This window comes from Haemaphysalis longicornis, unplaced genomic scaffold, assembly GCF_048455015.1.
Source record: "Haemaphysalis longicornis isolate Haplotype H1 unplaced genomic scaffold, Haemaphysalis longicornis Haplotype H1 scaffold_10, whole genome shotgun sequence".
Classification (NCBI taxonomy): domain Eukaryota; kingdom Metazoa; phylum Arthropoda; class Arachnida; order Ixodida; family Ixodidae; genus Haemaphysalis; species Haemaphysalis longicornis.
This window is the reverse complement of record NW_027526204.1, coordinates 131,889,706-131,916,278: the sequence shown is the minus strand read 5'-3', so window position 1 is coordinate 131,916,278 and position 26,573 is coordinate 131,889,706. Positions and strand designations below refer to the sequence as shown.

The 26,573-nt window shown below is 47.4% G+C and overlaps 1 protein-coding gene across 1 annotated transcript; it reads left to right on the top strand.

The window, feature by feature from the left end:
* The first annotated feature begins 516 nt into the window (after positions 1-516).
* On the top strand, positions 517-13,700 carry LOC144160106 (uncharacterized). Its single transcript, XM_077691713.1, has 3 exons — positions 517-1,136; positions 2,724-2,996; positions 13,310-13,700. Exons 1-3 carry the CDS (start codon positions 517-519, stop codon positions 13,698-13,700), a joined length of 1,284 nt encoding a protein of 427 aa, XP_077547839.1.
* Positions 13,701-26,573: the final 12,873 nt, after the last annotated feature.

Below are 26,573 nucleotides of genomic sequence, written 5' to 3'. Positions count from 1 at the left end.
CGCTCAGGATCTGGGACTCCGTCTTCTGAAAGCGCCAAGTACTTTCCCAGGCAACACAGCCAACCGACGAGCCCAAGGACACCAAGCTCTCCTCCCCACGCGCTGGGACCCCAAGACTCTCCGAGCCGCATGCCTACACCCGGCAGCCCTGGCAAGCTCTGGTCAAATTGGGGCCGAGTGGCTGGAGGAATCACGCCAAGTAAAGGGGACGGGAGGAAAACCGCACCTCCTCCTGCTCAGGAAAAGACACCCCCTGAACAGCGGTCACCAATTCAAGTGAGCCCGACTAAGAGAGCGAGATCCCTAACAGAACAACGGGGTGGTGCACAGCAGGACCGATCAGTAGATTACTATGATTCAAGCCCGAGGCAAGCAGTACCCAAGAGTGAGAACCCAAGCCCCATCAGGAACGTGTCTTCCACAGCTGGTCCACGACAAGTCGTCTCATATGACTCTCCCGGTAGCCTTGGCCACGCTGTTCGCAGTATGTTAGGCACTGGGCCGCAATCGCCGATTATGGCGACAGAGGAAGAGTCAGAAGGGGCACGCGTCGCTCTCCATTTCCCGATGGCCACATTCCTGGTCATCTGGATACAGCTGCGTGTGCACTGGAACTACTTGCACGAGCACTATCCCGACCGGTGCGCCAGTGCGTCCGCCATCCTGCGCGAAGGCCACTGGGAGCAGCTGGTGTACGCCACTTTCCACCACTACGACGTCTGGCACCTGCTGACCAACCTGTACTGGTTCTTCTCAAGGGGACTCGTCCTCGAGTCGGCGCTCGGCAAGCCCGGCTTCGCCGTGGTCTTCGCACTGGTCGTCGCTCTGGTCGGCCTCTTCAATACCGGAATCGCACAACTCGCGTACGGGCTCACGAAGGCACCTACGCTCTATAAGATGTGCGTATACACATCCTCCGGTGTCGTCGTGGCCCTGGACGTGATCAACCGCTGGCACTTCGGCCAGCCGATCGTTCCCTTCCGCGATCATTTGGGTGAACAGTGGCCGAGAGTTTACGCGGGGCTCGAGGCGTTAGCCCTGTTCGTGTCCCCCAAGAACGACTCCCTTGCTATGGGCAGTGGCCTTCTGGTTGGGCTTTTGCTGGCACTGGTACCACTGAGAAAGATGGCGGACAGGTGAGGTAACTTTTCTTGCGCTATCTGCGTATACTCGGAATGAAATGGCTTAAACCCTACTTGTGTGTTGCGTTGATGTCCTGGCGTCATCCTTGATAAGACGCGTGCCGACGCACAGACAGATGGATAGGACGGCATCCGCATTCGCAGGTGTCAGTGGTATTTTTATCTCATTTCTGCCGTATAACTATATTGGTCACGTCAACGCAGTTTTCGTCCGCCAGTACACGCTTTGACCCAGACGTTCCGTTTAGAACCTAAATCTCGATTCGAGCCCTAGAGCAGCGGCATAGGATCGGCTGAGTGAGGCCACGTGAAAATCTCTAGCACTGCTTTAGCTTCGTTGTATCTTCATTTTTGTATTCCAACTGCACGCTATACAAGCCGGGAATTCAGGAAACATTTAAAGAATTTTCTACTGATGTGTAAGCATTCGGACGTCGTTTCTCCTCTTGGGGTATTTTTGACGACGGATTTGGCTGTGAATAGCCAAATTGAGCACTTTTTGGCCTCTTTTTTGTTTGCAGTAAGTTTGGCTACATTGAAACACCTCGATTCCTTTGGTTATATAAATTGTTTTTTTTTTTTCTGATATACGTTTACACGTACAAGGTTATAACCGCTGTGTTAACTCGCTAGTCGTGCATTTTTCTGTACATGCAAATCGGAAATACGCTCGCTGTCTTTCTACCATGTGTTTCTGTCTGCCTTTCTCTATTCCTTGTCCTAATTTCACATGAGGGCAATGAATAAGAGTTGATTTATCTATCTCTTTTCATTTCCGGCCTTTATTGTTCTCAATGTCTTGTTTGTTTTTATTGAATGCTTTCGCGAAAAAATTATTGAACAAGAGTGGCGCGCCCACCGCTTCAGACAGCACGTGTGGCATTTGCAATGCTTTGCTTTACTAAGCATCAAAGAGTGCCTTAGACACAGTTGTATGTTTGATTGTCTGATTTATCGGCTACCTGATATGTTTACTCGCGAAGTATGGCAGTGCATATTCAACGGTAGGTTTATTGAATAATTGATTGATAGGCCGTTTGACTAATTGATAATACCCGTTATTGCTGCTTTCCTTGCGACAAAATTCAAGGTAACGATTTCGGTGGGAGGGGAAGAGATCGATGGAGGGATCAATACTCCTCAGAATTCACTGAATGAAACGGCGCCCTATCTCTTGCTTTGGAATTCAGAAAAGGGGGGAAGCTATAAAACGGCGATCACATATGTACCTTGGCTGCAACGAGAAAGTACTCAGATAAAAACGTTGACACGTCCTTCACAAAAACGGTCTCAGCAATTCGGACACATCTCCAGGGTGAACCCAGGTAGAATAATAAATGCGCGAACAACATATCTGTTATGAGTTTACTTTGATAGTTCTGAGTGCAATTTTCCAATTGTTTTCTGGAACAAAAATGGTTACAATATAACGGTGGCTATACTTATTCCATGTGCTATCTTTAGTCGTTATCTTGCTCTGTTTTCGATGGTATGAGTGCGGTCCAATTCTTGACTGTACAGTGCTGTGGGGTGCCCGCGAATTCCGTCATTTTCACCCGTTCTCGTCGCGCGTTATTTCAGAATCCCGCATCCCAAAGTGCCCCTGCACGTGGCCGCCGTTCAATGGGGGCCCGTGACTTGCCTGTTCGCCGCCGCCCTCGTGGCCTCGCATGTGTTCGGACCGTACCCGGAGGGCGCCGCTGCAGCCAAGTCGCAGCTGACGTTCAAGCACCCTGTACGGCCGCCTTGGATCCTCCCTGCGCTCTACGTGGGCGGAGTGTACCAGCTGGCCTACGTCGTCCTCACACTCTTGACGGTCGGCGGCGAGCTGGAACTCGACCGTGGACGCCGCTGGTAAGTTATCCTCGTTGATTGATTGATTGATTGATTGATTGATTGATTGATTGATTGATTGATTGATTGATTAAATGACGGTCGGCGGCGAGCTGGAACTCGACCGTGGACGCCGCTAGTAAGTTATCCTTCTTGATTGATTGATCGATCAAACGATTGATTGATCGATCAAACGATTGATTGATCGATCAAACGATTGATTGATTGATTGGTTGATTGATTGATTGATTGATTGATTGATTGATTGATTGATTGATTAAATGACGGTCGGCGGCGAGCTGGAACTCGACCGTGGACGCCGCTAGTAAGTTATCCTTCTTGATTGATTGATTGATTGATTGATTTTATATCACTCCGGTCATTATTCACCCTTGTGTGACAGGACGTAAGAGATGAAGTAAATGACAACTGAGCGGATGTGCTAACAGTCACCTGAGCCACAACATAACCAGAAGCGCGCACACAAGCTCTGAAAGAAACATGTAAAAGATTTCTTTGCACGTTAAGTTTCATAAGCCATAAACAATTATAAATAAAGCTGTGTGGACATTAGCAATCTCCCTAGCCGCGGCGCCTGTGGCGGTTGCAATGATCGCACGTTGTTAAACCTGGTTGTAACGGCGTGTACAATTGTTTTGTTACATGAAGGTTTTCGTTGCGTGCAGGTTTCGAGTTAAGGCTAGAGGGAATGAAGCAGAAACGAAACCAGAAAGCTGGACATCGTTGAAAGTGAACTTACCCTTCAAGATTATATTTTACAGTGGGAAACGGCGTGATTTTCGCCTGCTGCTTTGGAACGAGCTTAGGCACTTTACGGTGATACAAAGAACTGAGGTCACCTTCCCCCGCATTCACAAACGGAACTGAAGCATCACGATTTCCTTTTGACACTTTTGGGTTCCAAACGCGTTTCAAGAACCAAACTCATTCAGAAAGGGCGCCATATCGCAAACTTGATGCTCTTTTTTCCCGCTCAAAATTGTTGAGAGGGTGCTAGCAGGGATACATTAGTTGGATATTAGGGCGTTCAAAAATGCTAGCTTGCAGATTTCATCCCCTGCGAACCGATACCGGAGATGGCAGTGAAAACGCACGACTACACGTGGATAAGCAGGCCTATCCTCTTAAAACGTAACTTTCGAACCGACAGGGCAGTCCCACGTGGAAACGCACGGTAGTTTGTGGTACGGGTAAGAAAGAAATCGACTGACTGAATAAACGTCATTGAAGTAAAGATGGAGGAAGCGGGAGGGGGAGAAAAAGATGAAAGAGAAAAGAGAAAGATGAGACGGCTTAAGTCGTTCGAAAAAAAAAATTAAGCCTAGTTACTCTTCCATCTAATGGCACGCTACACAAGCAAAATCTTAAGTTTGTACTACGCTGGCCTTGAGAGAGCGCCAGCCGTTCCTTTCATCGTCATCATCACGACGATTTTTTTCTCATGAAACAATGGCTGATCAGCTTAGCGAGTTCGTTACTTCTATCTTTCCCGTCACAACGCCTTCGTTTCATAGAGGTCGCAAACACATGGGCTACCATGTGGGAGGCAATGCACAATTGAAAAATATTGTTAATTCCAGGAATTTGTTGCATAGCGTTTCGTCACACCCTGGTTTAACACGCCTGTTACCTCCAACTGTACGAGTATCAAGCCTGTGCACCGTAAGCCCTTCTGTCAAACAGTAAATTTGAATACCTTTTCGAGCTTCCGGATGTACGTGCACACACTACTGCATAGTACGATCATGAAAATGTACACGTACTGCCTTTTAGGGGCTCGTACACCGGAGTACCTAGGCTCGTTTTCACACTAGGCATTGGGTGCTATTAGGAGTGGAGGTAACAGTTGGCGCCGCGAATGAAGCCGAGTGCATCGAAGCGGCTGAAATCACAGTCTCCGTAACGATACTGCAAAGAGTTACTAGGTAAATATACTAGAGATGAAACTGCGCCAGGGAATGCGTGTCGGCGTGGGGGGCTATGGCGTTATGGGAAGACCACAGCTGCTGGCTTGGCATGTCTATCGGATTCGTAAGCGTCTTCTTAGGTTTGCTTTCTTTACTATGCATTGCTATGTCTACCCGTAGTCGAAATGGTCGAATGACGCTTTGCTTCTCTCGCTTTGCTAGGAAACTCAAAATGCGCTCCATTTGTTCATGCTAAGACCGCTGTGCTTTATTAATAGGAAGTGGGAGGACTAATGCCGGGAGCGACATCCGTACATATTTACATAACTACAAGCGCACAATGTAAATACGCTAGTTAGTGGTAAGGGCAACCCGCTTCCAGGTTCTTTTTTTCAGCAGCAGTATATATGTTACAGCGCCCAGACATTTTGCCTTCGTGCGTAATTAGTCGCCTCGAAAGTTGTAGCACACCATTTGTGCACCGGTTTACTCCAAAGGCGATCTTTTTTGAGGCACGCCCGTAAAACATTTCTGGTCTTTTCAAAGAGTTTATTATTTAAATATTGGCAACATAAGAATCGTAATTAGCCTTCTTTCGAAATTTTACATCGTTGTTAACTACCAGCTTGGTCTCCAGAATAGTAGGCACAACCAGGGTGTCGAACCAGAATTTTTTCGGGTTCGGTTTGGGTTCGGGTTCAAGCCTTTCGGGTTCGGTTCGGGTTCAGCTCCGGCGCACCATTCCGTTCCGGTTCGAACCGGTTCGAACCGGTTCAAACGGGTTCGAACGGGTTCGGATAAAAAAAAGCAAGCGTATTTTTTTCTGTTAATTTTTTTGTGCTCGGTTTTCGTTTCCTTGTCATGTTTCCTTGTCAAAAACGAAGCCATAATGTAGGTTTTTTTGTGCAAGTGTTTTGTTTTGGCCAAAAACAAGCAACCCTGCAACACTTTTTTCAACTTTGTTCGAAATCTTGAATGCTTGCAGAAAGTAGTCAACCAACACATCCAGTACTTAGATCAGGGAGTCGGAAAGTCCCTCAGACAAAAAGTACTGCTCTGTCCCCATCAGATAACTTACAAACTTGCTTGAAATATTTTTCTTTCTTCCCCAGTCTTGGCATTCTTCTACCGCTGGAATGACGTCATTACAGCCATGTAGCGGCTATATGCCGCCTTTCCTTAAGTTGCGACATTAAAATGAAACCACAACAGCGAAGCAGAAACGGAAGGCGTATCTGCTGGGACGAGCAAATCCCTCACTGCTCCTCTGTGCTGGCAATAGCTATCTATAACTTTTGCAGTGCTTCCAGATGCGAAGATAAGAGTGAGAGCGTTGATCTAAAGTGTTGAAGAGTTCCTTTAACTGTAAAATGTACTGCAAAATTTTTTCTATAGTAGGTCCAGGATTACAACATTAACTGAAGCGAAATGAAAAATTCGCTCGGACACATAAGACTGCGTATTTGTATGAATTTGAAATCGCTGCTTTTTATGGCCGCAAGTTTATTTTTATTGATTTAGTTTCTTTCATTTTTATAATTTAATTTAATTTATTCTTGGATCATAACACTGCAGTTTTATACCCCGCAGTTGTTTTCTTGAGGAAGAAAATGACGGACGATTACGACACTCGCTAATGCGAAATTTGAGTGCAGCGCGAACTGTATAGTCTTCTCGGCGACGGCGCATAGATGCTGTGCCTCAGGAAGTGATCGCGTCATCAGCTAATGCACGACGGCGCGCGGCATACTCTGTCGTTATCTCGCAAGGGGTCGCCACTGTGAAGCACGTCTCGCACGGTCACGGAATTACGCCCTCCCCCTTACACTTTCGTCATACTTGCAACCTCCGTTTTCCTGCCAGCTCTATCTTCGGTGGCGTCTTCGTTCTCTCGGTTACAACGAGTCCAACACTGAGGGACTACGCAAAACCACAGGAGCGGGTGCTTAAGGGCTGCGCTCTAACGCATGGCTCTACGTAGCCACTCTGCAGCCATGTGATACACTCCCTTCGCCGACAAGTGACGGGCCGCACATCGTCTCCAAATAATGCGTTCTCGCCACAGTCTTCTGGAAGGCAAACAGGTAGCCCCCTGACCTGTGGGCAGCACACGGGTGCCTCCGACGCCTCCCCCTCGCTGCATCTTCGTCAGAATCTTCTGGTAATGGGCAGCCTCCCTGCAGACTACCTATTGCCCCGTCCTACTAAGCAGACGACCCGTCCGTCCACAATCGTTTTAATGCGTACCATTCTTTGCCCACAGCAAGGACCGTGTAACCCCCTTCATTTCCACAAAAATACCGATTTCGCGGGAGTTCCACCTGTAATCGCTATAATAGCGTAAATGGAGATAACTGGTCGCACAAAATTTCTGAAAAACTAAAAAATAAAAAAAGTAATCACCGAAAATGGCAAACCGTGTGACACCCTGCATTTCCACAATAATGATGATTTCGGGAAATTTCCACCTGTAATCGTCATTTGGGGTAAATGGAGATAATTAGTCGAACAAAATTTATAAATGTAAAAAATAAAAAATGTAAAATAATTGCGGCAACTGGCGAACCGTATAACACCCTGCATTTCCACAATAAGGCAGATTTCGCGAGTTACAAATGTAATCGTTATAATAGCGCAAATGGAAATAATTGGTCGAACGAAATTTTTAAAAACTATAAAATAAGAAAAATATTAAGCAATTAAGAAAAATGGGAAACCGTAAAACTGCCTGCATTTCCACAATATTGGAGATTTCGCGAATATTCCATTTGTAATTATAACAGCGTCAATTGAGATAATTGATCGGACAGGATTTATAAAGACCAAAAAATTGGCTGTAGAAACTCACACTGAGGACAAGCGGTATAGGAATGCTACGCATTAGTAGATAATTGTTTGAATTTCGGCAGAAATTTTTTAGTACCCTGGAGTATCGCCATGGCACAGTATTTTGCGTTTCCCCCGCCTCCCCCTCCGCCCGGGCTTCTCGTGGCGGGCCGCCCCTCGTTCCGAAATCACGCATCCTCGCAGGAATCGCCTGCCTGGCAGGCAGCCAGGCAGGCAGGTAGTTTACTTGCGAGCGGGAAGTCTTTTTGGCGCGCAAGAGAGCCTGAGCGCCCAACATCTTTTTTGGTTCCACCAAATGTCTAGGCACGCACGCGCGCATGCACCCCCGTTTTCGCACAATGAGCCAAATAATTTTGCATTTAAATGAATTGATTGGTCTGCTACGCTTTTCATGTACCCCTTGTTTCAACGGCGCTTTAGCTTTAACACGAAATCATTAGCACTGCTAGAAGTCGAAAACAGTCCCGCGTCGGCGTCAACCTCCGACTGTCAAGCGTGGCTGGTGGCGTTTAAAGCGATTTCCTTCTGCTCATCTTTCATATGCTAACGTACCAGTTAGAAAGAAAGAACGGCTTTAATGACTCATTGGACGCCGTGTACAGGACGGCATTGGATAGGGAACCACCGGAGATAGGAACTTGCTAAATGGCACTTCAGCGACAGGTGAGAGCGGTTGGGCTCTACGAAAGATAATAGCTGAGTGAAGTCACAAGCAGCAGTAATTATCCCTCGCAGAGAGAGGGAAAATGAACTTTAAATAAATCGAGGAAAAGTTTCAGAGAAGCGTCCTCATTCAAGGGGTAGAGTCGACAGTCGTTTCCATCAAGAGAAACTGATCTTCCAGGCCGGAGCTGGCCAAGGCTTTTTCCCAAATCTCTATGGAAACGTGTAGGTTGGGTGGATCTAGGGTGGACTTGTCGCAGCCGCCTACTGTGTGTATGAGGTTCCCAGGCTCCCCACAGAAGCAACGAAATGGAGAGAATTGGGTCCCCTCAAAGAGGTGAAGACTGGTGATGTGTGGGAAGGTGTTAATCCGCAGTGCAGGGAATAATATTTCCTGGTTATTCGCTAGCGATTTGTGCGGGAAGGAATACATTCTACGGGAGAGCCTATAGTGCTAATTAATTTCCTGGTATGTATACAGGATGCATGCGCTCGGGCTCGGCTTCATCAGCGCTGGCTAAGCGGGTCAAATGTCCAGCCACGAGGTTGGTGATCTTGTCTGCCGGCGATGCAAGTATGAGCTGCTGCCCATACAATCCTGGCTGGTCTCGTTGGTGGTCTCTGCTTGTTCATTCGAAGTGTTGTAACATGCAATAGACTGTTGGCAAAGTTGCGCCACGCCTGATAAGAGTTTGTTATTAGACTTTTGGCGGCCCTTTGGCTAAGCGCACGTGCTATCGCCTCTTCCTCAGCTTGGAAGGGGCTGTGTTCGGGGGTTGAGATGCTACACCTGCGGAAGGCTGCAGAACGGTAGCACGAAGAAAGAGAAGGTATCGGAGAATGCTATCGGGTGTCTTTCGCGTCAAACCAGTTGATCGTTCCTTTTTTTTCTCTTTCAGTTTAGTTGCTTCCTAGTCTTACCTCATATATATACACATTTTGAGAACCTTTTGGTGAATATAAGACATGCATTAGGCAATTAGTTTTTAACTTCATTGCGAGATGTAACTCTTACGCGAGAAATAACATAAGAGCGTAATACGTACATAAAAAAGGCCTTTTATAGCATTCAGGTGATCGACACATAACTTTCCGGCTATTTTGTGCGTAACTAAATTTCCTGATTGGTCGAGAAAGAGAACGCTGCAAAATTTAAAAATGCAAAGGACCCAAAATATATCATGTTTGGTCCAACCCTCTAATCCGCCTTCCTCTAATCCATATTAATCAACACCGCAGTCCCACTAATTCGCATTAGTTAGTCTACCCACTAATCCGCGTTAATCGACTTAAATCCATGCATCGAATTTAAAGGGACCCTGCAACACTTGCCATCGACTACGAGTAATGTGTTTTGGGATAAAGTCTATTGTCCCAGAAATCTCCTCCCGCAAGAATTATGAAAATCCGTTCACAATTAACGAAACTACGCGCGATGAGAAATCGCGCATAATCGTTCCCTCTCAACTCGACCGCGGGCAACGCGACGAAAGCTGCGCGCTCTCTCCCGGAGAGGGGGGCGGCTCGCGGCGTTCTCTTCGGCGGCCTTCGATATATCACATGCCGGGGAGTTTTCTCCTTTTCTCCGCAACGCGGAGGGGCCTATTTCCGGTCTGGTGCCACAAAAAAGCAGGCATGGGTGCCTGCTCGCAAGTGCGCGCTCGGGCTCGTAGGGCGTTTTTGAAGCAATAAACGTTTGTAGTCGAGTGGTCCCGTTGAAAGGGAAGTATTGAGCTCATCACTCAAACTCCGCGCGCACTCAAAACACAAAAGAAACGGCAAAACTGTGCCTACAGGTTCAGGCATAGAAGAGGTTCGTACACAGCGATGACGACGACGGAAATGGAAGAATCTAGCCGCGAAGTTGACCAGTGACAGCCGATCGGGCAGCCATGGCCTATGTGACGTCCCTCGGGCCATGCATAATGAGGACAACTGAAGAGAGAGCGGTTTGTTTTTCCGCGTCTTTCACATCGATTTGCGCGCTCACCGCTTCACGTGCACGTGTAATATTTGGCTCAGGTATTCCTGGCCGTGTAATCTAAACGTTGCGCAGGTTTACTTGCACTGCTCAAAGAGTGTTGCAGGGTCCCTTTAAAAGTGAAAATGAGAAGGCCCCTATTTTTTTTTTCAATTCTCATGTTCTCCTAGGGCAGTAACCAAAGGACACAACGGCACTGTACAAGAAAAAGTGATGGTGACGTAGAGAACTTTGAGTGTTTGTGTCTCAGTGCTGTTTTTATATAAGTGCCCACTCAAACTAAAATAAGTATAAGATACGGATTTATTGTTGATGGTGTCTCTGAAGGCCTTCACAAGCGGACACGGATGCATTCGAATTAACAACATGAAAACTTTACACGATTTTAAACAAACTGCAGATAGAAACCATAAAGAATACCCCATGATATGTTGCCACGAAATATGCGTTCTAACTTAAGTTATTGTATATGCAAAAAGATAATTTGGGGATATGGGCAATACCTAAAGCAAACTAATAGTGTATACGGACTTTACATTAACTTTAGGGTAATAATAAGATGAGAACCTTATGGGCCTTGGGAACTGCAGACTATGCAAAATATTGCGTGGTGGCGTCTGGCGAATGCTAAAAATATCTTCGGATGCAAGGTAGGGTACCGGGATGGAAAACTAGAAATCACAGTTTTGAGGCCCCAGAACCGGTTCGGAACGGTTCCTTCAATTCGTTCCGGTTCGGGTTCAGTTCCAAAATGGCGGAAAAAATACGGTTCCGGTTCAGTTCCGGTTCCGGGCAAAAATTCGGGTTCGGTTCCGGTTTTCGGTTCGGTTCCCGTTCCGGTTCGACACCCTGGGCACAACCGTTCTGGCAGATTCTCAGTAAAAGCAATACTCTTTACTTTCAATTTTCTTAGGTTTAAAACACCATGTTTTATTTAATACTTATATAATTACACACTCTTCCTGACGTTTTTATGGTACTCATGACGACAAAGACGGGCAGATGTGAGCCGCAAATATATGCTAACGCCATATTCCTTCTTAGTGTATATTGTAGCGTGAGCTACACTGGCCGAGGTTGAGCAGTTTCAAGTGGCTCCTAGAGAGCCGTGCTGCGCAAGCGCGGCACGTGGCGTCCCGGTCCACTTGAAGATAATGCGAGGGGTGGCCGGGTGTGGAACCGATGGCTCATGCGTCGCAGCAACACCGGCGTGCTCCTGTGGAACCAGCTTAGCCCTGGGGCGATTGGTGACGCAGCGCCGGAGTCACTAGATAAATATACATGCGTGACATAATGCGTACATGAAGCAGCAGTAAGCATGATTACCAAGCTAATCAGCTACGTATATCCTGGCATATCCGAGCTAAGCCACTGCTAATTTTGTAGACGCGCCAGGCTGCAAAGCATAAGAGCGCTTCTGACTTCGTTCCTGCTGTGGTTGCGCTGTGGGCTAGACGTTTTGTAGGTAAAGCAAATGACCGCGCGGCACATTGCCATTGTTTAACCACCATCGCACCTCCAATGCGGCACCAAGGTTGGCACACACAGAGCGGCAGCCTGCGGACGTGTAGGGAGGGAAAGTTGTTTTGTCTTAGGCGCTGAGAGCGGAACTAGTGGTTCTTGCGATTGCGTTGATTCGCTTGGTATGTTTTAGATTTCCTACTAATCCACACCGCTGTCTCACTCGCCGCCGGCCTCCGATACGTCACGCGATACGACATAAAATGGCCCGAAGTGTGAAATGCGTTTTTGTATTGCTTAATTACTCGACAATTAAAGCAAATTTCGCCGCCGAATAAACACAGAGAGTTCTACGTGGCACTTGAACTTTCGTCCGAGCTCACCTATAGCTAGTTGCCTTCAGTATCACTTCATGTTCGACTCATTATGTAGGCCTCGCAGGGGAAACTTCATAGTGAGCTAAGCTTCTTTTTGGCGTCAGTTCGTGGCAGTATCCAGTGTGTTCTTAGGACACCACAGACGCGGGCCGATGCTATTCGCAGATCGACTTGAGTCCGTATCGACGTATGGCACAAGCCCTCGTCGAGCACAATTCTTTAAGGTTTTTCGTTCATGCCCAGATGTCTGGAATTCATCTTAAGATGAATAAAAATTGGTGATTGATGATTGATTGCGTAACCATTAATGAAGCAAAAAGGTTAGTCTAGCAACGAGGTCTGCTTGCTACTCACATGAAATTGAAGAGAGCGAAAGTACGTGAAATAAGATTGATTCATTGATTGATTATTTGCTTGATATATTATTTGATTGATTGATTCACTGATTCTAGGGTTTAACGCACCGACGCAAGGCAAGCGATGCGGCGCACCGTAGTGGTGAGCTCCGGTTTAACTTTGACCACCTGGGGATATTTAACGTGCGCCGAAATCTCGTACATACGGGCAGCGGCCTTCGCGGCCACTTGAAATAAGAGAGTAGACAACGCGCGCAAGAACTAGAAGACGCTGCAACGCCCACTAACCGCAAAGACGGGAGTGTGATTACAACAGAGTGTGGCGAACCTCTATGACCACAGGCAGAATACACCGGGCAAGTACCCTGCCCCGCTATTAGGGCCTCTCTGCATGGTTTCCTATTCTCCATGGCCCATTCCATGCTCACGATACAACTTACCAGAGGTTCTGGTTCTACAGCATTCCAGGCCATACTATACACAACAGAACTAACCAGAGGGGCCACGGTGAACTTTTGTTAGAGCTTAATCGCTTGTTTCCAATTCTTTTCACAATATGCGGGGTTTGTCGTTTTCCCCGTTTCAGTGCGTGCATTAGGAGGCATTTACATGTTTACCAAAATTCCACTGATAATGAGGTACCTATCCGCCCCCGTGGGTACATTATAACGAGGTGGTACCCATATATCGCTGTATTAACAGTACTTCTAACTGATCGCAGGTTCGTGCAGATGGTCATCGGGCTGCTGGTTGGCGTGAACATGGTCCAAGACATCCTGTCCTGGATCGTGTGGAGTCACGCCCGCGCCTTCCAGGACGGTCTACCGGCCCCATTTCTACATTCGAGCACGTGCAGTTGCGGTCTGTTCGGCGCGCTGTTGGCGCTCAAGATTGTCCACAACAAGCTGCACCCCGAGGCCGTCTTCACGATGGCCTCGTTCTGCATTCCCGTGCCCTTCTGGGCGGGCATGCTCCTGGAAGTGTTCACTCTGAGCCTGGTCAGCTCGAGCGGTTCCAGCTTGGGTCACGTGATCGGCATCCTCGCGGGAATCGTGGCCGCGAATGTTAGGTGGCCTTACCTCGTCAGCTGTGCCCAAGGGATTTTTAGTTAAGGCGTTGCCTCGATGCTTCGGGCTTCCGCAGGTAGCATGGCATAAAAATTGCTATTTCATATTCCGGGCCGAAGACCTGATTCTTTATGTTTAATAAACTACGTATTTCTTTTATTTCCCGTCTGGGTGCGTAGAATGCCGCGAATAGTTCTCGCAATTTTATACGAGCGCACCACATTGCCATAAAAAGCAGCTGGCTTATAGGAAATATCAAAATATTCGTTCGGCCGCACGTTAACAAATTTTACTTTATTCTAATTTGAGCGACACCACGCATGGACGGTAAATAACTGACGGTTAGTATTTTCTATGTACCACGTTGAACTGAATGGGATTAAGGGGGTACATCTTGTCGTACTGGATAAAAATTTGATTGTTTTTATGTATATTTGTACTAAAGTTGCAAATGATATCTACTCTTGTGTTTTGTTCGCGTGAAACTTTTGGTTCGATGCTTGTATTCCTTTGCAGCGCTTGTGTTCATACCTTGAAATGGTTTAGGGGGATATATGTGCGTACGCCAGTGCGAAGCGCAGCGCGCCCTGAGTAGTTTCAACGGCAGCGGTATAGGGCGAGGGAGGGGCGATATTGCCAAGCTCGACTACAGAAGCCCAGTGCTGGCTGCCACCGGCGTGATCGGAGCTTTCTCATATCTTTCATTACCACGCCTATTCAAATTGATCACCGGGGATCGATGCTTTGTATCGCTGATTTTGACTTGTTCTAGTCGTCTCTCGTACACCAAATACACCTCAGTGGTGAGTCTCAGCACTGCACTTTCAGAATCAGTTTAAATTATTCCCCTACGGTGACGTTGGGGTTTTTGACGGCATTTCTTTCAAGCTGGGGTGCGTGTGTTCTTACAAAAGGGCACGTGGCTGCCGCACTAGACAAAAAAGCATGCCGCTCATGGTTACGTTGCATTACCATGAAATGTTTTTGATCAAAAGGTTCCTATCAACTAAAATACCAAATTCTGTATCAGCTTTGTAATCCAACAGCGTTGAGAGGTAATAACTACCTGAAAATGACACCACCTATTTACTAGTGAGCTTTGGTTCGGAGAAAATGTAGCTTTATTCTAAATCTTATTTATAATGGTACCCCACACGTCTACCAAGTGGACCGGGTATTTTGAGCTGATTTTCAGCAATTTCAGCTTCCACCCGCCGCGGTGGCTCAGTGGCTAAGGCGTTGCGCTGCTGAGCACGAGGTTGCGGGTTCGATTCCCGGCCGCGGCGGCCCCTTTTCTGATGGAGGCGAAAAGCAAAAACGCCCGTGTGTACGAGATTTCGGCGCACGATAAAGATCCCCAGGTGGTCAAAATTAATCCGGAGCCCTCCACTACGGCGCGCCTCATCGCCTGCGTTGCGTCGGCGCGTTAACTCCTACAATCAATCAATCAATCAATCAATCAATCAATCAATCAATCAATCAATCAATCAATCAATCAATCAATCAATCAATCAATCAATCAATCAATCAATCAATCAATCAATCAATTTCAGCTTCCTTCTTGCGTTGCGAAATTCTTCTTTGCGCTACTACGCAGTTATCCAACTTCAAGCCGATTTGCCTTGGCGCCTCCATCGCCCGCCAGTGTTCCTCGAAAAATGCACGCCGCTCGTGATTCCACTTCACCCACGCCTTACTTGCGCGACAACAGCTCCAGCTGAAAGGCGAAAGAGAATACCGAGCCGTCGGATGTCAGTTGAGACAAAGAGAGCGCTTGACAGAGAGAGACAAAGACAAAGTTCAGACAAAGAGAGGTCTTGAACAACGCCAGCTCTTCACGGGCCAGTTTCGTTTCGTACGAGGGTAATTCCGGAGGTCTAGTGTCGCTTTTTAGTAGAACTGGGGCTTTTCGATCTATAGTATCGGACTCGGCGCGGATAGTCCGCGGGTAGTCCGAGGATTCCCCGAAGCCATAGGGATACATGGGAAAATGGAACGCCTGACTGCTTCTCGGAGAGTCCGCGGTGAGTCCGAGACTGTAAATCCCAGAGCCCCACTGTATATTCTGACAGTTTCCAACATCCTTGATATTGTTTCTTTCCGAAAATGTTTGGTGGTGCTGCATTGTAGAAGGCTCGTAGTGCTGAAATGATTGATGATTGATTGATTATAGGGTTTAACGCGCCGACGCAACGCAGGCGATGAGGCGCGCCGTAGTGGAGGGCTCCCGATTAATTTCGACCACCTGGGGATCTTTAACGTGCGCCGAACGTAGTGCTGAAATCTTTTCATTGCGCGACAGCTGCTTGGTGAAATATTGCCGGGCACGATGCTAGCGCATCGCACCTAATTCCTGCAAGCAGGGCTATGAGTGCGAGTCAGAAGACGATAATGAACCCCAAATAAAAGTTTTCATAATTGATAATTAGAATGTCAGCAAGCATCCACCACGGAGTTTGGTTTAAACTCCAATGCGGATTACTTCGCATCGCTTGTTTGCCCTGAATTTTGTGCTCGTCTTCTTCATTGACAAGTTGTTTTTTACATCACTTAAGAACTAATTGGTGCCTCTAATGAGGTAAAATCACCAGCTTTCTTCCACAGAACCATCCAAAATTGCGCATTTTGAAATAGAGGTTAGGCTTCACAACAAGGCGCGGGTACCACGCGTGCTAAAATTTTCTTTTATAGCTGACAATTTTTTCCGCGCAACTGAAATATTTTTCCAGAACAGCCTTCTGAAATCTTTACCTACGAGGTAGATATTTTAATTTTTTTTCTACTACTTGTGGCTTGTTATTCACAACTTCCTTTTTGTTTTATTTTGTTCGATGCCTGGACAAAAAAGTTGATCTTTTTTTCGCAATCATTGTTTATGACAACACTATGAAAGCTCATGTTTTTGGAAAGGGCGTTCAATTATCTGCATTTTACATCACTGCAATATGTGCCTAATCAATATGTTTAGCTCAAATAAAATGTTTTCCTAGACCCCTAAAATCTATCAACTTCCCCGCTGTAACGGAATGGTTAAACCCCGTGTCCTCTACACTTTTTTGCGTTCTTTATTTCACCTCCTGGCGCCTTTTCGCTCGCAGTTAAAGTGCCTCGAATAAACGCGCTTGACGTTGGATCAGTTCGGCGTTGCGACAAGGTAGCGGCTAGATAATATTTCGGTCATCACGCGCATTTTAGTTTGATTGCCGTGCCTGCTGCGTTGCTAGACCACGGAAGGTCCGCGACCTGTTCAAAGAACGCGAGTATAAGCCGTAACTGCCGGAGCAGGAAGAGGGTGTTACTGGGGCCAAAGAGCAATAGCATGTTTAAGACATACAATAGGATTCTATTCATCTGTGATAGCCTGTCCCACACTTTACTAGGAGGGTAGTTGTGCCGTTAGTATTTATACGCGTATTTGTATTGACGTGGTTGGTCGCTTTGTAGCTTGTGCGCTTACGTACGCAAACGGTGTACGGGTTCTACTTCTGGTTCAAGAGTTGTTCCTTTCTGTTGTTTTTCTTTTCTTTTTTTTCAGCTGGACGTAAAAAAAAGGCATTTCGCGGATGTTTATGGGTCGATTAAAAAAAAACCGTACCGGCGAAAGTTTTTAGTATTCCTCTACTCAGCCCGTAATGTAACCTAGGTGTTTCTTTGGGCATTTAAATAGGAAATTCCACCTTTGCGCGTAGAAATGACTTATGGAGAGAAGTTGCTTTCGGCCGAGATCCATAACATCCCAACAACGAGCCTTCCTAAGTACTACATGCGTGGACCACATTCGGCCGGAATCTCGTCGCTGCCCTGAGCAACTAAAACTTCATGTCATGCAGCGCAGAAAAAAAAGTTAACTGTCCGTTAAGAGAACACCCACAGAACACAAACAACTGTACCTCGCATGCCGGCTGATCCAATGCGATTTCTTTTCCTCCCAACGTTTTGGTTAGTTCCAACCCGGGCGTCACACATTACGCACCTATGTGATGCCGCGTATACTGCAGTGTGGACGTGGCGGCCAGAACTGCGGTAATGGCCGCAGCAGAGTTGCAGTCGCATTGTGGGAAGGCCCTCTTTGTTGTATAGTTGCACCCCACTGTGATGATGTTACTATGTCGCGAAGGTAAGCACACGAAAGATAATAAAAGTCGACAAGTAGTTAAAAGAACATATACGAATGATATTCGTGCAAACATACAAAACGCAGAGACGAAGTCGCCAAACGACGAAGGGGGAAAATTAGACCGGCGTGAAATAATAAATCTTGAGCTCTTGGAGGTGTGTAAGCATATTACGCTCCAAGAAATCGCTGCCGGTGCGCTTCGTAGTGAAGTCAACCAGCGACTAATGCTGAGCGTAAAATGTGTATGTAGGTATATTGTTAGACCCATTTTAAGACTTAACGTTGGCTGGCATTAACGTTGAGACTAACGACGGGCCGAACAACGTAAAACCTTTTGTACATCCAGCTCCCTGACCGGATGACGACTTCAGACATCGAAACGTAACGATAGGGCTGTCGGCGTGTGGCAGCATACCCGCTGTGGACTTCCAGCCACCGCATAGCCCAGCTCGCCGCCACATGACGCGTTGCCGCCTATGGACTCGCCAACCGATGCATTCCCCCGTCGGCAGACATTGGGGAATTACGAGGCGTGCAACCACCGGGAATTTGGATCAGCGGTGATGGGTACAGGAAGTTACGGTAATTTCGATGACAGGTCCTGACCACGAAAATCTAGAGCGCCGCTTTATTCGGGAACTTAGCCGAGAAATGCGCGGTGGATGCCCTCGCAATAAATGCCTCCTCTTCAAACTGGCATTCCCTGACATAAGCGACATACGCAAAAACTTGCGCTGCAACCTAACTTCTCAGTGCTCTTCCTAGCCGGAGGGTATATCGAGCGATATAAAGTTGAGATGGAGTTCATGACGTTTGAACGCACGTTCGCGGGGATATATGTTTCTGCGGATCCAGGAACTAATCGCGTTCTGCTAAAAAATGCTCCCCACCGTCATGCTTGCGAAGACGACGGATGGTTAGCAGCGGCAAACTAGTAAACAGGGAGTACGTCGTTGCTCAGCGTGGCGTACGAAAGCGGGTACACAAGCCTGAACACTTTCTGCACACAGCTGGGAAAACACACGCCGCTGGTCATCAAACACCTGCTCGCGGGCGCACGGATAAAGAAAGGAAACTGTTCTCACAGGAGACCCTGAACACGCATCTAGACAATCTTGGCCGCACACCCTTCTTGTTTACCCCAATGACATGCACTGATGCAGGACGAGCAAAGGGAGAGGGCGGTGTATATACTGGAGGGTGCAACAAGAAGGAGAACAGCTCGAGCTGGTAAAAAGTTGACAAGTTTCGTGGTGCACGTAGTTTCCAAACCTTCTTGGATGAATATGACTACTTGCTTGATTACTTATTTGCTTGCGCAAACAGCCGCGGGAAAACATGCACCCGTGTCTGCTTGGGCACCCTCACGACCTGGAATACTGTATCCTGAGTTACGAAACTGTTCACAGCCACTTTTTGGGGGTTTGTGCAGCCGCCAACGCACGCTTTGTACTTCCTATTCGCTGCGCAAACAACGGGAAAATGTTAGTGCTTGAAGAATACGACCATCTAGCTAGAAATTTGGCGGAGCACACATCTCTCCTTCAGCATACCGCTACAACCGCCCTCCCTGCGACTTATCGGGATCCACGCACGACTTGGCGTGGTAATGCCCTCCTCCACCCGCTCCCTACATTATCCCCTTTATTAGAGCAGTGGAAGCACGGGTGACCGACTTGAGTACCAGTGGTCAATAGGCCCCGAGAAGCAACGGAATCCGTGGCGGTTGGAATGAAAGGATGCCACCCGCTTTTAGTGTCTTTGTTATCAGCTCAAATAAGCGTCTTTTCCTCCTCCTTCTCCTCCTCCTCCTTCTCATCGTCTCCTGTATAGATTTCTTGGCCATGTTATTAGCTCCCTATCTCCCTATCACGCCGCGGCGATGGAGCAAAGGCCGCGACTGAGATATCGCGCCTCGTACGGAGCGACATGACGCCCGACACTTTCCGTAACTGTTTCCGACGCGCGGGACTCACGACGGAACCCGCACAGTCAGTGATTCCGGACCAAGACGGCAACATCGGTGAACTTTGGGAAGAGCTCGACAACGTTCCCGATGCTGAGCCGAAAGGAGTGTCCTTCGAAAATTTCCTGTGTCGACGACGACTTTGCCGTCACTGTAAGCCCCTCGCACGCGGACACAGTCAGCAGCAAATCGTAATGCTGCTGATAAGCACCGAGGAGGCAGAGGATGTCGCGAGTGAAAGCCGTCCGACGCTTAATAAAGTACTTTCGGCAGTCGATGTCCTCCGTCAATATTTCTTCCATATTAAGTCCACGGACTGGAAATGGTGCAAACAATGTCTTGTGTAAAGAATGCTGTGCTAGTTGACTCTGCCAAAACGAAAGGGAAAACAAAAATCACAGCTTTTTTTTGAGGAGTAGGCAGTTAAGGCCGAAAGTAGCTTTATTATTTGCAATAAATGGATTGTTCTGTGTATGTATGGTAATGATATACTTTATTTTGTTTGTTTCTGCATGCGGGGATGACGGGGGGGGGGGGGGGGGTTCCCACGTATTGCGAACTCGTAACAATAAACTCGTTATAGGCGGGTTCGGCTATATCGAACTATTGGATATATCGAACTAATCGTGGTGCATATTGCAGTTCGCTATAACCGGGTTTGACTGTATTCGTGCAAGTCGTCGTGATGAACCCAGTCGCGTGTGTATGCAAGGGAAAGCCGGCTGCCAATCAAGGTCTGCCATCTGTATAACGACAACAAAAGAAATAGTGTTGGTAAAACTTTCGCCGCACGGATGCCAAACTTAAGTGATTTGTTCAAAGGTCTCTTCGAATGGGCCATGACTTGTGCCTGCTGAGGAGTGCGAGCACGGCACGGTTCGGGAGATGGCCTCGCATGCACCAATTGCTACGCTACCGTCGTATCTAAATCGGCGTAAGCGTGAAACATTTCTGCAAAACAATTATTTGCTTTTGCGCATTCGTTGCAGCAAGCAACTGCAGCGTCGGCCTCCAGCCCGCCATGTCGCTTTCCTTTGCAGCCGTGGTTTCATTCTCCGGGGATGCGAAGGGCTTGAGGGCGAGTACAGCGCTACAACATAATGCGAGTGCGATGAATAATATATCTGTTGACGCCACTGCCGATAATCGGGGTTTAAACGTGGCAGATGATTCACGCTTTTGTTTTTTTCTGTGAGATGCGGGTGCAAAGCGCATTCGCGGCACAGTGGGCACTGTCATGGCGGTCTTCAGTGTTGCTAAACGAAGAACTCGCCCGCTTAAGTTTACAGGGAATACAGTCTACAGTTTTATCATTGTCTTCCTGCTTCTGCCCACCGCAGAACAAAGGTCTATCCCTTGTTCTTCCAGCCGTTACTGTCTGGCGATGCCCTAGTTCATACTTTGCCTGCGAATTTTCTGAGTTCATGCCTCCACGCAGTGCCTAACGGTGTCCCTCTACTTGTAGTCATCCTATTAGAAATCATCATTAGGATCACAAGTTGACATTATAGTTTCTGTGCTGGTCCAGTGACCGATGGCGATGATAGCGGCATAGGTGCGGTGAACATCCAAAAATCTCCTCTTTAAAGGCACCATGAAGACAAAGAAGAAGTTTGGTTCGTTTAAAAAGGGGTTGCTTTGCCCGATAAGAATACTACCAATTTTGTGGCGAGCTTCAAGCAAATGAGGAGCTTTTTCTCAAAATGAGTCAAATCCATACGAACACAATTTCAAAAACACGCGGAAATTTGGTTGACGGGACTAAATGAACCGCTATAACAGCTAACTTCCCCCAGCTGACATCATGTAATAGCTTTGACAGCGTTTCATTTAGGCCCGCTAACAAATTTTTGCTTATTATATGCGGAGCGTCTTATGCTCGGGGGTATGTCCCGCGGCGTCGGCGGTGGTCCGGCGTCCGCACACCACCGTTTCTCGGCCAATCCCCCACGTGGGTACGTGCCATAGAAGAGGAACAACAACAACAACAACAACAACAACTCCGGTTGTGCTTGCGCTTGACTCCGTGATTCTTCAGATGAAGTAGGATGGAAGCAACAGCCCCGTCAGTGAGTGTGCTTACGCAACTAAGTGAGAGCATCAGCGCAAACACTAACAGCAATTACACCCAACTACAATCCACGGAATGTGTATCGATCTCGTCTTTACCAAATGCAACGGCGACGACTGCATACAACCGCTGCTATGAGATCCACTGACTGTGCACTTCTACGACCATAAGGCCGTCATACTCAAAGTAAGAAGACGTGCAAACCTAAATAAAGACCTTTAGATGCCACTTTAATCTCGTCTCACTCGCGTATACACGCATACAATAAGGAAAATTACACCCATCTCCCCGAAGGGAACCATGAGTAGGATATATGAGCAAACGCAAACGGAACCCCCATGACGCTCCGCATCCTACTCATGGTTCCCTTCGGGGAGATGGGTGTAATTTTTTTGTGCATTTCTGTGTAGGTTGCTGTGTAGAAAAAAAAATTCCTCAAATAATCGAGATATAAAGAAAACATGAAACACAGCTGAGACACCCCAACCACTTTCTGGCGAAGCCGTTATGATGTCACAGAATCTTGCTTGTGTGACTGGCGGCTGCCACCCGAAGTTACCGCTAACAAACCTGACTGGGCAATTGTGGCGGGACATTTAGTTACATTTCACCGCATCGCTTGAATTCTGACATGCAGTTAGGGCAGTGATAACTCCCTTTTTAGTGCTGGTCCATTTTACGTCACTACTGCCCTGATTACGTCACTGCACGCAAAATTTGAACGTTGTCAATACTTTCTGTGTATTTTCGGTCATAAAGACGACTTTCGTGGATGCAGTTGAGCGAATTACCATAGGCTAGTTCTTTCAAATTGAGCGGACTTGTATTTTTAGATGCGAAGCATCTCATGCTCGGGGCTGTGTCCCTCCCTCCCTCGTTGTCGTTGTCTGCCGTCCGCACTCTACTGCGCATGCGCGTCTCTTCACCCCGTCAGCGTTTGGGCTGACGTCAGCGCTGTCCACTATAAAAAAATAGTTAGGCGGCGTCCGGTTTCGATCCCACGACTCTGGCCGCAACGGGAGGTACGTGGCGCTCTTCCCACTGCGCGCTACAAACCGGGACGGGAGCATGTGCTACGAACGCGCCTTATGTCCTTCACTCATTCAAACTGCGTCAAGAAGCTACTGATACAACGAGGGCACGCGAAGCTGAACGTCTACGGAAACGACGAACTGAAAACTGAGAGGAACTTCAGTCGACCCTATGGCTGATTCGCATACTACTCAGGGTTCCCCTACGGGAAGATGCTGTAATTTTTTTTCCTTCATGGCCCATTTAACGAGCAACGAGCTGTTAAGCAGAGACTCGTGCTTGTCTCTTACTAACGTTCTTATCGGCCGATACATAGTTTTGTGCTCCCTTGGTGAAAAAGAAGTCAATATTTGGAATGTGTCTTCCTAACTCGCCTGCCACCGCCAATGTCGGGGGCGTCACTCATTCCTCTTGCTTTACTTTTGGCGAACCCTGTCACGCTTATCGATTCCTGGCTCTCGGGCCGGTAACCAGAACCGTGACCAGGACTCGCAAGAACGAGAGTACGCTTCGGCCGCAATAATTAATGACAGCTTAGCGGCGACGTACGCTTGTCGGGGCCTCGGGACATTCCCGAACCGTCGGCATGCGTCGAGCAGTACAAACGCTAGCCTTGGCATGGTTAACGAGATCGGTCCTTTCCCCCGAAGGCGTGAGGGGGCGGGGACGTAAAAGGAGTGCGCAAGATGTTATTACTCTTGCTCCCCAGATCCACGCCTGTGGGACAGACACCGACAGGCATGGACAGGCACGGACGACACGGTCTTTTAACTTTAATGACTGACGCAAGACCATGCCCGTTACAAGAGGAAATGCTCTCTGTCAGTGCATGGCGCAATGGAATAATTGGCAGAGTCTATGGGGTCGAAATGCGAAGCATTACGTAAAGCATGTAATGCGAAGGTAACATAACCGTTGGCCATTAAGGGTAACAGAGTGGATCCCTAGAGGAGGCGAGCGTGGCAGGGAGCGGCAGAAAGCTAGATGGGCAGAGGAGATCAAGAAGTTTGCGGGGATCAATTGGTCGCAGTTAGTACAGGACCGGGATTATTGGAGATTAATGGGAGATGCCTTTGCCCTGCAGTGGGCGTAGATATGATGATGATGATGATGATAATAATGGCTCGTAAGTGAGCAGAAGAAGCCGTTTGCCATAGATCGAATAATAGTTCAGATACGTGTGCTGACAGGACATGACGGAAGTGCAGCTATTTATAATTTAAAAAAAAGAACTCTGAAGGACCCGCAATTCAGAATCACATACCTAATAAGAACAAGCCAATCGGATTATCAACTTAGCAATTTGTATGGATTTCTCTTGAGAATAATAACATCCTTGAAATTACAGCATCTCATCCTCGAATGTGACGGAAAACTAATTGCTTTTTCACTGTTGCATAGGGAGCGTTGGCGCTTGCACCGTCCCTAATTCCATCCACGCAGCTGCACGCTCAAAGGCTGGCCTGTCGCCTAAGCAACTCACGCAATCTGCTCTTCACCCTCAATCGAGAAGAGGAGATTGGATCTGCCAGGAACTGGTGGCATCCGCTTTCACGTTTCTGCGGACCGGAGGGGGCGGCGTCCCATTGTACGCTCCCTTTGTGCTCTCCGCCTAACACTTCTCTGCGGTTTGCCACACTGATCGGGGATGCCAGCGTGCTTGAGCTGAATGGACCTTCTGAACCAATTACCGGATCACTACGCTATGCCTCGCCGTGCACTATTCGGATGTATGTCCCTCCTCCGCCACTACCTATTATTATCCGCTCCAATGCGCTTCTGGTTCCTCTGGTGTCTGGCGTTATCCCGTGGAACATCAATATCTTTCGTTGCACGCGTTTTTATGGGTGTTAAAAGGCACAGAGACATGCTTTACATGGTTTTGTTATCTGAGCTATTTTTAATTGCCATTCAACAGAAAAAGAAAACTTAGGTCCAATATTGTTAGTAAAGACAATGTCTCTTAAACTCGATAACGGCGTTTTCTTCGGATATGGTGGTTCGTGGTTGGTGCGTAAATCCTTTCTTGTAATTTTTTTTCTTTTTGCCTTTTTTGGTTTTTCGAAATTCTGTTCGACCAGTTATCTCCTTTTCCTCTAACACAACGAATAAAAGTGTTACTTCTACCAATTATGCAAGTTTGTGAACATACATGTCGTGAACATACATCCGCTGGGTAAGTTACTCGGATAAAATGCTACGCAGTAAAATAAACGTGGCCGACAATTTAGCATTTCAAGTCGTATTTCTGTTTTCTGAGTATCCTCGGGGCAAAAAGTTGCGGTTAGCTTGTGCAGGTTCAAGCTGGTGATGGCTTCGACCCTGACGTTTACACTTCCTTACTAAAGCACCGGGAAGTCCGGTACCTTTGGGGATTACTTGAAGTGTCTAATGTTGGCAGCGCCGATACTATTCTTCAGGAGGGTGCAGGTTGGTCTGTTTGGGTTGTAATGGGAGCTTTGCGGAGTAAATGTTCGTCACTGCCGAACGAAAGAGCAACGGGAGAAGAAAAAGCCGAGCTCTTACCCCCCCTACCCACCCCCCTGTAATATCGTCGCCGCTGTGCGATTTGCCAGATATGTCTGTTCACGATTTCAAGCTTTGCAAAAAAAAAAAAACATAGTTGGCAACTCATATCTTTCATTTAGTGCCATAGGTACAAATCTTAGTTTTAAAAATAAAAAAAAACCCTTGTCGAAGCAAGGACGTGGCTCGTGGCATAGAGCGGCGATGTGCGATAGACAAACGTCTGTTGTTCAGGTTAATACGGCGTGTCACGCAGATCTCGCGACCGATAACACAGGTCAATGGAAGACACCGCGCGCATTACTCAGTCAGGCAGAAGCTAGTAAAAAACCGCACACCTTACTCACTAAGTGTAGTGAATACACATGTTCATACCTCACGACAAAAATTAACAACAACGACAAACCCTAAGCGCACACTACAGGTAAATGCTTTGGTGCTAGCTTTGATTAGCGTGACATAAATGCCTTGCGTACAAAAGTAATGACAATGCCTCAACAGCCGTAAGACCCGGTTTCATTTTCCAGTCCCATCTACCAACGCTAGCCGAAGAAGTCAGCAGCGCCGAACTTTGTTTCGTGTACGCAGGAACATAAGCCCTGTTTCCATATAGTTTCTCTCGCAGAGACGATGCATGAACTCGCATCAAGCACATTTGGGATGAGTTGCGAACATTAACCAAATTGTTAATTTTCGCCAAGAGCGTGCGTCTTTAGACCACTCAGCCTTCTGCCTCCACGAGGGAGATTGTTCCTCTTTTCTTCTACGAGGAAAAACTAGGCATAAGCGTCTACTTGCCATCGAAGCTCGGCAATAATGCCTATAGCTAGAAGAGAATAAATTGCAAGCAGTTGCTTCTCTAGGAATTCCGACACCAGCAGTAAATACAACAACGGCGACTGTTGAGCACCGAACGTTTCGCACTTCAGTATCCATTTCCTACCCAATACTCCATCTTGTCTCAAAACCTGATTGGTTAAATGAGTTGGAAAGAGCGGCAAGGCTTCGGCCTTTTAACAATGACACACTAGCAAGCGACTTTCTGGTCCGTTTTCGCACTTTGTAACATATTTTGCGTTTGTGGCATGTATACCAAGGAGAGGCAATAAATAAAAAAAAAAGTCTCCTGGTTTAGTCTGTAACGCGTCGGGTTCGTGTTGCGGGAGCAGTGGTTTCCCCCCACTGTAGTGGTTTCCCCCCACTGCT